Source organism: Notolabrus celidotus, chromosome 15 (assembly GCF_009762535.1).
Source record: "Notolabrus celidotus isolate fNotCel1 chromosome 15, fNotCel1.pri, whole genome shotgun sequence".
In the NCBI taxonomy this organism is placed as follows: Eukaryota; Metazoa; Chordata; class Actinopteri; order Labriformes; family Labridae; genus Notolabrus; species Notolabrus celidotus.
In genome coordinates this window covers 22,351,729-22,366,350 of record NC_048286.1, presented here as the reverse complement: position 1 = coordinate 22,366,350, position 14,622 = coordinate 22,351,729, and the positions used below count along the sequence as shown (strand labels likewise).

General features: G+C 39.8%; 2 protein-coding genes across 2 annotated transcripts; both read right to left on the bottom strand.

The window, feature by feature from the left end:
* Positions 1-406: 406 nt before the first annotated feature.
* On the bottom strand, positions 407-3,877 carry rps15 (ribosomal protein S15). The gene is made up of 4 exons (XM_034703764.1): positions 3,683-3,877; positions 3,205-3,290; positions 1,594-1,828; positions 407-569 (listed from the first exon to the last, which is right to left on the bottom strand). The coding sequence occupies exons 1-4, from the start codon at positions 3,683-3,685 to the stop codon at positions 456-458; spliced, it is 438 nt and encodes a 145-aa protein (XP_034559655.1). The 5' UTR covers positions 3,686-3,877; the 3' UTR covers positions 407-455.
* Positions 3,878-6,464: 2,587 nt separating this feature from the next.
* On the bottom strand, positions 6,465-12,706 carry cnn2 (calponin 2). The gene is made up of 7 exons (XM_034703040.1): positions 12,513-12,706; positions 10,016-10,137; positions 9,864-9,930; positions 9,269-9,406; positions 9,038-9,154; positions 8,145-8,291; positions 6,465-7,852 (listed from the first exon to the last, which is right to left on the bottom strand). The coding sequence occupies exons 1-7, from the start codon at positions 12,567-12,569 to the stop codon at positions 7,547-7,549; spliced, it is 954 nt and encodes a 317-aa protein (XP_034558931.1). The 5' UTR covers positions 12,570-12,706; the 3' UTR covers positions 6,465-7,546.
* Positions 12,707-14,622: the final 1,916 nt, after the last annotated feature.

Genomic DNA, 14,622 nt, shown 5'->3' with positions numbered 1-14,622 from the left:
GCTGTGGTGGACCTGAAGTGCAAAACACAACGGCAAATCAGAAAACACTACATTAACCAAACCAGAAGTAGGTACCATAGGGGGACATGACTTGTCGCTGATTGGACTGGTCTATCCTTTCACCGTTTTTCTGATTTGCACTTCAGGGCCACCGTAGTTTCCAAATGTCCATATGTATTTTTAAAAAGTCAGTATTACAGACTTAAACTGAAAAGACTTAACTCACATCTTTATTTACTTAACACACATTGTGTTACCAAAATAATTCAAATATGAATTATGTTATGGGGAAGTCAGCCACCCATGCTCATCTAAACACCTCAGAAATTCATTTTTAATGTGACTTGCACATTTGATATCATATTAAAGCTATTAAACAATGAAATGAAAAGCAAAAGCAGACAAGTTTATTTTTTTGGAGCGACCATTTTATTTATACAAAGAATACAGCCATTCTACTTCAGAGGGATGAAACGAGAAGAATGTGTAGCTCCAATACCAGGGCGACCGTGCTTGACAGGCTTGTAGGTGATGGAGAACTCGCCCAAGTAGTGTCCGCACATCTCAGGCTGTGGAGAAAAGAAGCACACGTTAGTGTCACGGGAAATATTGTAGGTAGCTGCTGTAGTTGCAACTTAAATACCAGTTCTAGTCAACACTACATTATATCATCTGGTCCTGTAGGATTCTACTTCAGTCGGGACCATTATTTTCAGGAGCAAGTTTTTAATAAGTCTTATCTAGAACCATTTTCGCCCCTTATACACCTCATCTTCTATGGACATTAGAGAAGGTACATTGGGAAATATTTGCAGAGAAATAGTTTACAAAAGATGCATGACAAATCTGAATGTCTTTAACATTTTTTAGACCGTATGAAGTTGGATTTTACAACCATATGTAATAATGACGCTGTATACCATGTCATTTTAATTTTCAAACATTTCTGACAAATATTTTTGGGTGACTTGAATCATGTATCACTTTGTCGTATTAATCATAGGGAAGAACCTGAATTACATCCCCACAGATTCAATTCTTTATTCACTTTTGTTTCACAGATGAATGCATTCAAACATGTACGACCTATGGAACATGTACATCTGTAGGGAGATTTCTCAGTCAAGTGGATGGTGCTTTGGGGTTCATTGCCCAGCTTAAGAGTACCTTAGGGTGTACACAGGAGGTAAACAGAAACCTGGCCAACAAAACCAAAACATGACTCAAAAATGACCTTGTAGATGTCACTGCCAAAATTATAGCTTGGTCAGCCACTGAGGTAATCATCATCATTATTGTGATGCAAGATGCTGAGGCTTTCTTAAAAGTCTAGATGAAAGATCAACTTCATATTGCCCAGACATTAATTAAAGGTAGTAGCTTCCGATATTTGGGAACTACATGCTGCTCTTTATTTCCAAAACACATGCCAACCGTGATGTGTTTTTTTCTTGTTTAAAACCAGTGTACCAATATATGCCACTAATGTGGTGATTGTTTTGAAGTTCAAACACCTTTTATTGTTAGTCTTGTGGTCGTAGAAAGCACAAGTTTAAAAGTACCATCCTATCCAGCTGACCTACAACACCTCACCTTGATTTCAACCTGGTTGAAAGTCTTGCCGTTGTAAACTCCAACCATGGACCCGACCATCTCAGGCAGGATGACCATGTCCCTCAGATGGGTCTTCACCACCTCAGGTTTCTCCATGGGGGGAGCCTCTTTCTTTGCCTTGCGCAGGCGCTTCAGGAGAGACTGCTGCTTACGGCGCAGGCCGCGGTTCAGCCTCCTCCTCTGGCGGGCACAGTACAGCTGCATGAGCTGCTCACTATACCGGGAGAGAGGACGGGGAAATCAATGAAACTCTGTGCCATCATTGAAGTTTAAGTGGCATCTTTTATTAAACTGCAAAACTGCTCTGTGCAACTCTCATCATGCTTCTAATGTGGTTATCAAATGGTCATTTAGCTTTGGACCCTCTGTGACAGGCAATTCAGATTTGTAAACTTGTTTCTGTGTAATGTCCAGTTGTCTTTTCTTATGTGATTGTTAACCAATTCTAATAATTTGCACTTAATCTGATTCAATTGACAGTGCCTACCAGAAATTAATACTAGCTACCTTAACTCTCCTATTATCCTTGGGTTCAATTGGCCCCCATTCAATGTTTAACATTTCTAAATTAATCATTTTTTGGCTTCATATTTCATGATCTTTCCTAATTAAATGGGGACAACTGGGAAAATTTCAAATTAAAAAGTTGATATGTTCCAATTTCCTGTAAAAAAAAAAATTACACATCGGTGTTCCTTGGGGTCGATTTGACCCCAGGCTGTTTTAGCTGTATATACCATAAGAAATAAACATTTTACACACATCTGTTTTGGTTGTTTTGGAGGATATTGAGGTCACTATAACCAAGGACACTTCTGCATGTGACTGCAGGAGCTGGGATCGAACCGCCAACCTTTAGATTGAGATATGATATTTCCTGACACCATGTCGCTAATGACATTCATTGATGTGTACTGGGTCATACGTTTTGATAACATAGAAATGAGGCTGGGCCGACCAGAGCTTGACAAACTTGCAGTAGTTAGATGATCTGTTTTAAAAATAAAGTCCTTCTGAATGCTTTACATCGTGTTTATGCTTGAAATGTATTTTAATTAGGACTATTTAGGTTATTTAATCACTCTAAATTGGCCGTAGGTGTGAGTGTGCGCGTGAATGGTTGTCTGTCTCTCTGTATTAGCCCTGTGATAGGTTGGCGACCTGTCCAGGGTGTACCCTGCCTTCCGCCCAAAGCCAGCTGGGATAGGCTCCAGCCCCCGTGACCCCAAACGGGATAAGCGGTCAAGATAATGGACGGATGGATGGAGGGCTATTTAGGTAGTCAACAAAGAAACATTAAGTACCTGACACATAAACCAGGGTAACATTCAGTTTCTGCGGGTTAAAATTGCTGGGGTCAAATTGACCAAGGATAAAAGATTAATACATTAGAGGAGGGTTAAGTTGGGCTACATAGTAACTTAAGGGCTTCACAGGACTTAGATTGTAATCTTTAGAGGAGCTGAAACTACACTTGCAGGGCAGGACATCAGTTTGCAGTCAAATAAAACTAAGAAGACACAGTACTGAACCTCCATCTAATCACCAGCTTGTATCAGCAACTCATTCTCAATAGTTATAGTTACTTACTAGGACATGTCCAGAAGCTGGTCCAGGTCCACACCTCTGTAGGTGAACTTCCTGAAGGTACGCTTCTTCTTGATCTCGGTATCCGCCTGAAACACAGAGGCAGCATCACAATGTTAGCTAGCACCTAATAGCTCAGTGGGTCATGAGATTGAGGAAAATGTCATGAGTAAACTTAAAAAACGAAGCACATACGCCCTGCCTCTGAACCTCAGAGACATTTATAGATTAAGTCACTTATCTACTCGTACTGACTGTTCTTCTACTAGGTTAGCTTAACCACAAGCCTCCATAGCTAATGCTACTAAAGAGCCAATAAACATAGATTTAAACAAGATTCTGACAAACAATTTCCTTCTGAATGGTTGGTAAATGTTTATTAATGTCATATTATGTAGTCAGTCATCATAAACAGTTATTATACAGCTTAGATGCTTGAGGATTGTTATTTGTAAAGCTTCACAGTCAGTTTTTCACCTACCATCTTGCCTGATGTTCCGGGGAAAAGAACGGCCCGAGAACTCGTTCGGGCAGATATCGCGGGATTTCAGGCACACTTCCGGTGTTGTCTTCAGATTACGTTGCCCTCTGTGACCAGCAGATGGAGTAGTAGGATAATAATACTCATAATAATAACTTCTGCTTCTGTGTCGGTGTCAGGTTGCCTATCAACGTGTCCATTCCGTGGACGGTCTATGGCAGGGGGGTCAAACTCATTTCAGTTCAGGGGCCACAAACAGCCCAATTTGATCTGAAGCGGGCCGTCAAGTAAAATCATAACATGATAACCTATAGAGAAGGACAACTCCAATTTGTTCCCTTTATTTAGTGCAAAAAGTACAAGTACATTCTGAAAATTTTCACATTTAATGAACTATATTTTTACAAAAACAGCTGTTGTATCTTGCGCCTTATGAGTCTCATAGTATTATATTCTTTAAGCACTGAACCCTGCTGCAAACACACAGAGTGTGATGTTTACAGCAAAAGAACAGATAGATTACAATAATGAAGAATGTAAAGTTGACTGTTATGGACCCCCCCTGCTTCAGAATGAAGAGTTTGCTTGCTGGACAGTGTTGAATGCAGGGGTCCAAAAAGTCTATGAATTTCCAATGGATTATGCAAACTGCAAATATTTGTTTTCCTCACTTTGAGAAAAAAAAAGAGTCGCTGAGCACTGTTCATGTGCCCCCTGTCAGCAGTTTGATTGTAGGACAAATTTGAAATAGCAGTCACTTTTATTGAAAAGTTGCTGTTGATGTCTTCTCTGTAATTTCAATGTCAGAACCTCTGGCGGGCCGTATGTTCGACACCTCTGGTCTATGGTCACTTCCCTGTTACTGTTTCTATCTTAAGGTTTCACAGTTTAACTTCTTCTTATCAAAAAGCAGAAGAAGAAATGGTCACTGTGTTAAAAACACATATGTCATTGTTTTGTTTTTTTAAAAACATGAGAATATAACTAAAGGAAGAAGTAAGGGTTTGCTGGTCAGCCAATAGGTTTATGCACCTCTGTTGCTTTTTGATTAAAACTCAACATTTTACAGATAAATAACGATTTATTGATATGTTTTAATAGGAATACTTAGGTTTCAGGACTTTATCTCTATTAATTGTTAGCATCTAATGCTAAAATAGCACAACCTCCTTACAAAACTACACAGAGGCCTGTCACACAGCTTTTAAGTCCTCAACATGAATAACTTCAAGGTTTTTCAAAAGATCTAGCACGATTGATTAAAGTGGGACTTATTTGGTGTTGTGTCTTAAACAGATAAAAGTAGGATTCCATATTCTCTGTTTAAGACACAACATTTGGTTCTTATTTAAATACAGTAATTCAAAGTGCTGTTGACTAAACTGTTGCTAACATGACGCAGCTTCTGTTTTACTTTTTTAACAATGCTAGTTTTCATGTCATGATGATGTAAATACTGATGTCGACATTGAATACATTACATTGATATTCAAAATTAATATATTATCAGGTAAAAGAAGATTACTATTTACAGAGGCCCTGCACATTCCAATATTTTATGAACTGTTTTTCAATGATGTGTCATTTTCCAGTTGCTTTATAGAGCTCTCATCTTTTTTTTCTCATTGTCTTAGGATAATAAAGCTGGTTTCCAAGTGATAATCAAATCATTTTCTAGAAAACAAAAGCAAAAGTCCAGTCACTTGGATAGACTAGACCTCGACATGCCGTCCCATGCCACTATTGCCCATACTACAATTTACTATAATGAGGTAAGTTTAGGACTTTACGTTTGTTTTGTGCTTTTGTAATTCTGAGGATAGCAATTATGATCACCTGACTTGAAGTCGAGGTCTCGAGTAAACTAAAATTAACTCACGGGAAAACAAAGTAAAAATCTCTTGACTTAGGACCAAGTAGGGCTTCTGTAATTATCAGCATAATGGTACCCATTATAGTCCAAGAGCTCTTGTGTGTAACCAATTAAATATAAATACAGCTTTGGATATCCGTTTTTGGGACTATTGGTGATTTTGTTGTATTGTTTTGGTAACATTGTTTATGTACTCCTGCATTTTTAGTTCAGCCTCTACTCAATGCAGGCAGTTCTAGCTGTTGATCCTTTAAACAAAGTTGCAGTAAAAAGTGTTTTAGTGACTTTTTCAGTGATCTTAAAATCACAAGTTTAATGATATTTGCCTTATTTTAATAGCTAATGTCAAGATACCACTGTGGATGCATAAGAAAATGCTTTGTTTTAAAACCATCATTTTTAAAATGTGTCAATATTTTTGAGGCAGACTTGTAGTAATGTAGTTATAAGGGACTACTAAATGTTAAATGGACTGTATTTATATAGTGATTTATCTAGTCTTCTTACCGCTCAAAGCACTTTACATTCATATACTGATGACAGAGGCTGCCATCTAAAGCACATCAGGATTACCTTATCCTACTAAAAGATTGCTGGGACAGCCGTCAGGGGCATTTGGGGTAGACCGTCTTGCCCAAAGACACTTCAGCATGTGGACAGTGGGATCTAGGGTTCAACCTGACCATCCAATTGGAAGATGGCTTTCTCAACCACGGAGCAGTCACCGGAGCTACGGTTTCATAATCTTTCCTGTTGCCTCATCAGTTATCACTTCTTAAATCTGTTAAATGTACTTCTATAACCCCAAAAGGTTTGTTTCTACATAAGTTAATTATCAGTACCTAAAAAGAAGTTTAAAAGTCTCTGTGCCACACATCACATCTTCGTATAAACAAAATCAACACATGATAATGAATACACATCTTTAATACATTGTATTCACAGAAACATACTTCTCGATTCAAACACTTATTCTTCCATTGGCATAATGATTATACCAGGAGGAAAAAGTATAGAGTCATGGTACAAAACAACCCCCATTCAGATCCCTAATATGCATAAATAACAATGACCTAATATGATTGTAGGATTGGTCTGCATGTCAACCTATATTTAAGAATGATTCACCTAAATGTTACTCACTGACAAAAATAATCCAGTATTTGTGCTTGGAATGTTGAAAACTTCACTCGAGTATTATTTCAGCCTCCCCCATCAGCCCAAATCCAAAGAAAACAAGCTGAGCTCCAGTTGGACCGGTTATACAAACAGAGGAAATATTTCCTCTATTAAAAACAAAATAACCGAAACGAGTGAGAGAAGAGACAGAATATAAAAGAGCAGTTTGTTCTCAGATGAAAAAAAAAATACTCATATCTATTTTGTAGCCCTCATCTGTTTGAGAACATAACTATTTACTACTGAACATGTCAGTGTGCAATACTGAAGGAATGGAGAAGATGCTGAGGAGGTAACAGACAACACGTACATTCTCATTCACAGGAATTACATTGTTTACACTGATGGGACAGTTATTACAGATAAACACACACGTGTTTCTATCACAACAAGATGTAACATTAAAAACTGGTTTTAAAAAACTCCCTAATGTTTCACTGTCATGTTGCCCTGAAATAATCTGCAGGGTCTCCCTTAATAATGTAATTAATGACTCAGCAAAAACAACTCGGTAAAAAAAACAAAAAACAATGGGGCTTTGGCACATTTTAAAATCCCTGTGATAAAACTATACCAGCCAAAAAGATTGGCTTTTGTTTCTTTAAATAAAAAAAGCAAAATCACAGAAATACAGTTCATCATGATATGTCTAACAATGGTTTTCCACAAATAGGGGTAAAAAACACAATACTAGAGAGGATCTGACCAAAAGAGGCTCAACATCCAGAGGATATAAAAATAAACCACCTGCAGTGAGGTCTCCTCGCCTCCTTTATAAAACCTCCCTTTTCCTCCCTCAGGTCACCTCCACCTCAATAATCAGTCCCTTCCTCTTGGTACACCTGCTCCTCTTCCTGGTAGCCTTGGTAACCCTCATCTTGGTAATCTGGCATGAGCTCGTGGGCGACAGCTGCCCCGTTTTGTTCCTCAGGGACCTCTCCAGCTTTGGGACAGTACTTGGCGTCATATATCTGCCGGCCAAGGCCGAAGTTCTGTCCGCTCTGGTTGGCTCCCTGGCTGTAGCCCATCTGTAGAGACATGGTGCTGTTGTCACACTTCTCTGTGCCCAGCTTCTTGTCGTAGATGGCACGCCTTGTCCCCGGAGCAGTCATCCCGGCCTTGAGTGCACGCAGAGGGAGAAGGGTTAAAATGTTATCTTCATTGTGTGACATCATACTTTTTATGCAAATGTTTTTTTTTTTCTTCATTTTTAGGCATTTAAAGTTCCTTCCAAAGAGCTGACAAAGAGTCTGATTTCCATTGGTGGAGAAAAACAAACTCGCTACAAGACTAAACATGACAGAGGTTTACAGCAGTAGAAGGACGGGAAATGAGCGATGCCCCGGGGCATGTTTCCACTTGAGTCCTATAATATTGTTTTTATGAGAAGGCAGGAGTTTGCTGCTGTACCTGGCTAGCCCCTTTGTTGGTTCCCATCTGCAGGCTGATGGTTGTGTTGTCTTTTGGGGGCTCGATTTGAGCTTTGGGGTCGTACAAGTGCCTCCTGGTGCCGTATGCGTTCATACCCGTCTGACTGGCACACTTGTTGGTCCCCATCTGAAGACAGAAATGACACAATGAGACTTTGTTCCGTGTGCTATCTACACATACAAAAGTTAAACAGAGAGGTGAAATGTTGCGTAATATTTCCACACTTTTCAAGTGACTGGCAGTAGTCATTCTGACGCCAACATATACTTTAAAGTTTCAACCCTGTTGACTCTACCTTAACTCAACTGTCAACAGAAAGCGGGTTTGTGAGTCGCCCGTCACTATTTAGGTAGCCCTCATGTCTGCATGAAATCCGTCTTGGCGACAGAAACAATAACACACACACAGAAGCTTAAGACGCAGCGTGAACAATGAGCAGCACTCATTCTCAAGTATGTTGTGCTCTCTATGAGATAATGACGGTCTGCCTGGTTTCTCAATAGTTTCACCTCGTGCAGTAGTGAGCTCAGCTTTCAGAGCATGTGATGCACCTCACCACTATCAGATCTGAACAGTAAAAGCTAAATTAAGGATTTTTTTAAATCAATCTGTCACCGTAAGATACGTTTCCTTCTTTCACTTTGGAAAATGTTACATTATAATGGAGAACTGCGTCCACCACATCCTCGAGCTCACTCTCAGACATGCACAACATGTTTTGGTAACCAGAGAGGTTTCCATAAAGGAATGTGATGTTCTGGAGATTTTGGTTAGAGATCAGAGTCTCAGATTAAAAAGATGCTGACTCTCTTGAGTTTGTAAACCCTGCTGCTCACTCAGGAGTCTCAAGAAATGATAAGAAGACCTTGTACCTGTAGACCGATGACGCACTGTCCAGCCCTCATCTTCTCTTCGTCGAACATCCTCTCCGTCTTGTCAGCGTACTTCACCCCAATGTCCACTCGTGAATGGCAGCCCTTGGTCTTGGCCTGTGAAGAAAAGTTTGTTTTAGCAGGATCCAACCATCCAATCGATTCAGTAATGCACAACAGAAACTGTTTGCATTTCCACGACAAGCTACATCATAAACAGCTTAGTCTCACCATGCTAGCGAGTGCGAGCAGCGTGGTCTGCACCTGCGTCAGGTTACCGTTCTCAAACAGGTCATTGGCTTCAAAGATATCATGAGGTTTCAGGCCGTACTCCTTGATGGCTTTGGAGAAGTTTGTCAGGTTCTCCAGCTGAAACAACACCAAATGTAAACAATGAACAACCACGTGTGTGCAGGATGAAGAACAATAGCCCTCTTTTGCATTCCACTTTAATTCATCTTATTAAAAGGAAGACATGCGCCTGTAGCTTTAAGAACAAGAAAAAACATCCAGCCTGTCTCTAATGAGGGAGTGTGTTTACAGAGGCTGGTCACACCTCAGTGAAGAAACCAGTTTGAGAAGCAGCTCTGAACCTTGCCTCTAAAACAAAGGGAAGTTGATGACACTGAGTAAGCCATGAGATGACATGATTCAGCTTCCTGACATCTTAACCTGTATATAAAAACACAATAGCTACAATAATGGGAGCTATTAGTTAGCTATGTACAAAAGGCAGTGTCATGACTAGTTTCAATGCTACATAAAGATTGCTTTTTTAACCGCGCCCTCAATTGATTTTAAAAATACACATTACGGGCTAACCTACCTGGTGCCAGTTCAGCGCTGACTGGTTGACCTTTTTCACAGAGTTCGGTTGGAGTTTGTTGATCAGCCTGAAGTGGGAATAAAGGGAAACATTAAGAGTGCATCATAGTGATTGTGTAGTTATAATGGTGGCTCATTCTGTGGTCTGCTTACTCGCACAGGATGATTCCGTTCTTCAGGCCTTTTTGGAAGTCAGGGCCGATGGTAGCGCCGGTGACGTCTTCGATCCAGATTCTCAGCTCCTCCTCCTTTTGGGGGTCGTACTTCTGTGCAATCTGGTTGGGCCGAGAGAGGTCAAAGGTCACATGTGTTTTCGTCTCAGCAATGGTGATTTAAAAAAAAAAAAAATCCAAGGCTGCTTTTTTTCTGCAGTTGATGTTTTGCATGTGTAGCATTGATAAAAACAGCAGTAATCACACCACACAAACAATGTGTTATGTGCCCTTAAGAAGTTTATTATGACTTCATCTAATCGTATGTCACGGCCACCCCTGAATGTCACTGCCTCAGTTAGTTGTGCCATGTCTACAGAGAGGGTTTTGTCTCTTTCAGCTCTCGTAAATAAAAGGTGACACTGGCTCGACCTTAACACACACACACACACACACACACACACACACGGATATCCTGTTTGGTAATCTGCTAAATTCTCCTGAAAACACAGGAAGGCAGTAAGTTCAGTCAAAGAGGGGAGGTTGAGGAGGGGGTTTAAAGGGCTTAAAGCAGCACAAAGATTGACTTTCTTGCAGGAGTGTTACCTCGTAGGTGTTACTCAGATTTATAAGCCTTTTTTTATTGATGGCAGGAGTGTGAGAACCAAGCTACGCCGGCTCAGAAAGAGTTCATTCAGTAAGAGTCACAAAATCAGAAACAGAAGCAGGTATAGATTTCTTCTGCGAAAGTCAGGGCGAAGGTGTTGACTGAGCTTTTTCGTGCAAGTGTGCATGCATCAACAATCTCCCTCTGTCCTCAGGGCAACCGGAGAAACCAAACCGCCGACTTGAACCTACTATTATACATGGAAGCTGGGCCGCACTCGGCTCACAGCTGGTTGCACTCTTGAGGAATGTCTGTCTTCTAATTACGCTTCCTTCATAAAGTTATCCCCGTATTAAAAACAACTCTGGCTATTTTAATTGCCCACAAAGAATCAGACAGATGTAATTTACAGAGACAAGCTGAACGAGAGGAATTTACCCCACAGTGCCTGGATATGAGAGAGTGTAGTGCCTCTGTGTTGATGCGATGAATGAATGAACGAACTCAAAGAGATGTGGTGGAAGTTAAAAATGTTTGGATCTTTGTCCAGTCTTTTTACATTTCCTCTGAGCTTTAAGAGTTGCAAAAAGAGAGAGAGAGAGAGAGAGAGAGAGAGAGAGAGAGAGAGAGAGAGAGAGAGAGAGAGAGAGAGAGAGAGAGAGAGAGAGAGGGCTGTAAATCTTTGAATTCCTCGCATTTGAAGGTCGAGGATACGTCACAGAAGGCAGGAAATACCACTAAAGTCAGCATCACTTTACACCCCTCCTTCCAAGGCCATCACGGGAAACTGACCAGGGATATCTATACGTTTTGTTTTCTTTACCTCCAGCACATGTTGTTCTGTAAAAAAGGTATGGAGGGGGGAGGGAGGGGACATGACCCTTTCTCTCACAGGGGAATGAAAAAGTTAAAGGAACACTCAGGAATGAGAGCGGAGGGAGCATGAGCTGTAGATCTCTATTGCAACTTGGCAAGGGATAAAGATGAAACTACTGCTTCTTTATTAAAAAGGAGAATATGATGCACGATAATCCATAAGTTATCTCCAGCTGCATCAACTCAAGTGTTTGAAGTGGACGTAGATGTGCACAGATCTCTGCAGCAGGCATGTCTAAATAAACAAGGTGGTCTGCTCAACAAGGACACACTCAAAAAGTTACACATTACCAAAGAGAGAGAGAGAGAGAGAGAGAAGGGGGGGGGCACTTTGGAGACTGATTTATTTGACTTCTGTCCACACAAGGACTCATTTTGCATCTGCACATTTCTCACTCTTATCTGGGTTGGAGGACAAGTCATGAAGAAGTATGAGTAGAGGAAGAAACTTAGGAGAGCAGTAGTTTTACTTTCCATTTTAAAGAAGTAATACAAAGAGGCAATAAAAATTAGGATGGATGGAATCAGATCCTAGTCTAATAGGTGGATTACATTATCTGTTAATGCAGGGCACAATGCCGGGGAACAAACTGCAGCAAATTAAACAGAACATTGTGGAAACAGGGAGAACAAATTTTGCCACAACGACACACTTCTTCTTCTTCTTCGCCAACAGGGACAACGCCCATACTCTGTTTTTAAATTTGTCTCCTGCATTAAAAAAAAGGTATTATTCTGCTTTCCAAGGTATTACACTTAAATAGGACTTTAAACTTTGAGAGGTGTTATCACTTTAAGAGAATTAAATCAACTTTAAAGTCAGTTTAAACTTTAAAAGCTCTTAAATCTCTAACCTCTAACTCTTTTATCCTCCTCTGTCTACCTTTTAACCTGTGCTCGCGCATCAAAATGGAGGCCAGGTGACTCCCGTGTGAAGCACAATGACTTCATGATGATGTGAGGGAGACCATAGTGCGACTAAATGTATTGAAGTTATAAAAATGTGAATACATACCCGGTTTCTGACTTCCGCGGTGAGTCCGTAGGCCGGACCTTTGTTGAAGCTGGACATTGTCAAAAGTTGCGAGTTCTCTCTTTGAGTTCAAAAAGAAAGGAGTACCTGACTTGAGGATTAAATCTCCGCTGAAATATCTTCGACTTTCTCTTCCAATGAAAACGGAGTGAACTATATACTTCCTTTCTCTTTTACGGCCGCCAATTAGAGCGCTCCCACGGTTTCAACCAAAGAGTGTCGAGTGACGTCAAGAGAGCTCACTGCTGACGGTTTGTTGAACTTAAAGAAGTGGGACCTGAAAAAACCTATTTCATGTCATGAATATTTATAACAATACGTCAATGTGTATGTCTGTGCATGAAATACTAACACATGTTACACAATGTAACACTGCTGTTGAAATAAATTGAATAATAATCAAGTCAAGTCAAGTCAACTTTATTTATATAGCACATTTAAAAACAACCAGTGTTGGGCAAAGTGCTTTACAAGATAAAAAGTAAAAAGTACAAAGTACATGAAGACAACAATAAACAACAACATATCAGGATATTGTCTTCAACAAAGATTTAAAACATTCCACAGTGGGGGCCGATCTTAATTGGAGTGGCAAACTATTCCAGAGCTTGGGGGCCGTTGCTGCAAGGTTCAGTCCCCCCTGGTTTTAAGGAGACTTTTAGGCACATCCAGGAGCAGCTGGTTTGTTGACCTCAGTGCTCGAGCTGGATTATGAACATGGAGAAGATCAGCCAAGTAGGATGGTGCCAATCCATTTAGGGCCTTGTACATTAAAAGTGTGATCTTAAAATCAATCCTGTGAAAGACTAACAATAATAATACATTTTATTTAAAAGCACCTTTCTCAACACTCAAGGTCACTTTACAGAAAGATAAAAACACGATGAATAAAACAATGTGATAAAATAAATAAAGCAGAGTAACACCAATTTAAAATGAAGCAGATAAATTAGACAGAGAATTGAAAATGATGGGTTTTGAGTTTTGATTTGAAAGAGGTAGAGAGTCAGAGTTGAGTCTTTAAAGCAGCTTTGAGTTTGCCCTTTGTTGAGTTTAGCAGCTAACATCTTTATTGGCTATATTTTTCTGGTGGTGAAAATACAGACATGGCTCATTTCAATGCTACATTCCAGAAAATGCATGTATTACTGGCTATATAACAAAAAAAGTGACATCATGACAGCAAATCTTAGTCATTTTTGTTTAAGTAGATTTCATTAATTCATTTAATCACTAATCTGTATCCATTGCTGTCTCTCTTTCCCTTTGTGTGGGTGCGTGTGTGTGTGTGTGTGTGTGTGTGTGTGTGTGTGTGTGTGTGTGTGTGTGTGTGTGTGTGTGTGTGTGTGTGTGTGTGTGTGTGTGTGTGTGTTATCTTACGGGTTTAATGTATGCATTTTAACTTGTGTGACATTCTGATATGTTGGTCCATGTTTAGTTGGTTCATCTCAGGATATTACTCGATTATGCTGAACAGCACTTCATGTTTACTTGCACTTTTTTATAACTTATATGTGCTCTTGTGATGTATTGTTTTTTTCTTTGTCATGCTATCATGATATACTGTTTCCATGAATTCTGTTTTGACCTGCCGGGGACTACGGATGAAAATTAGTCTTATGGCTAACTCTAGGATATTTATTATCATTATAAGACCTTTATTTTACCAGGTCAAAATGTTTGAGAACCAGTTCTCATTTACAAACGCGACCTGACCAAGACGCGCCAACAGGAACACATACACACACAGACATATAACATAAATAGAACAAAAGTGGATAAGTAACAAGCAATGTGCACAAGGTGTAAAAAAGTATGTGTGTATAAAAGTATGCATGTAAGTAAAGTCCGAAGTGATCAGCAGGAGCAACAGTCAACTAAAATCTGTTGAAGTTTTAGCTTGAAGGTTGATAGTGGAGTCAAGGTTGATCAATTACATTGATGCAACGCTGAAATGTTCATTAATATGCACTGTCCCTTTAAATAAATAAATGAATAAATAAAAAGAATACAAATTCACAGCTGTTAGCCTAAAGCTAACTGGTTTGGCTGCTTTGCAAAATAGATATAAAGACTTAGCTAAGAATGATCA

Excerpts from the sequence above, each read along its gene's own strand:
- rps15 (XM_034703764.1), bottom strand. Across the intron at positions 1,829-3,204 it reads CAGCTTCTGGACATGTCCTA|TGAGCAGCTCATGCAGCTGT; the intron begins GTAAGTAACTAT and ends CTCCCGGTATAG. Across the intron at positions 570-1,593 it reads TCAACCAGGTTGAAATCAAG|CCTGAGATGTGCGGACACTA; the intron begins GTGAGGTGTTGT and ends TTTTCTCCACAG.
- cnn2 (XM_034703040.1), bottom strand. The coding sequence starts at position 12,569 with ATGTCCAGCTTCAACAAAGGTCCGGCCTACGGACTCACCGCGGAAGTC. Across the intron at positions 9,931-10,015 it reads AACGGAATCATCCTGTGCGA|GCTGATCAACAAACTCCAAC; the intron begins GTAAGCAGACCA and ends TTCCCACTTCAG. Across the intron at positions 9,155-9,268 it reads TGCTCGCACTCGCTAGCATG|GCCAAGACCAAGGGCTGCCA; the intron begins GTGAGACTAAGC and ends TTTTCTTCACAG.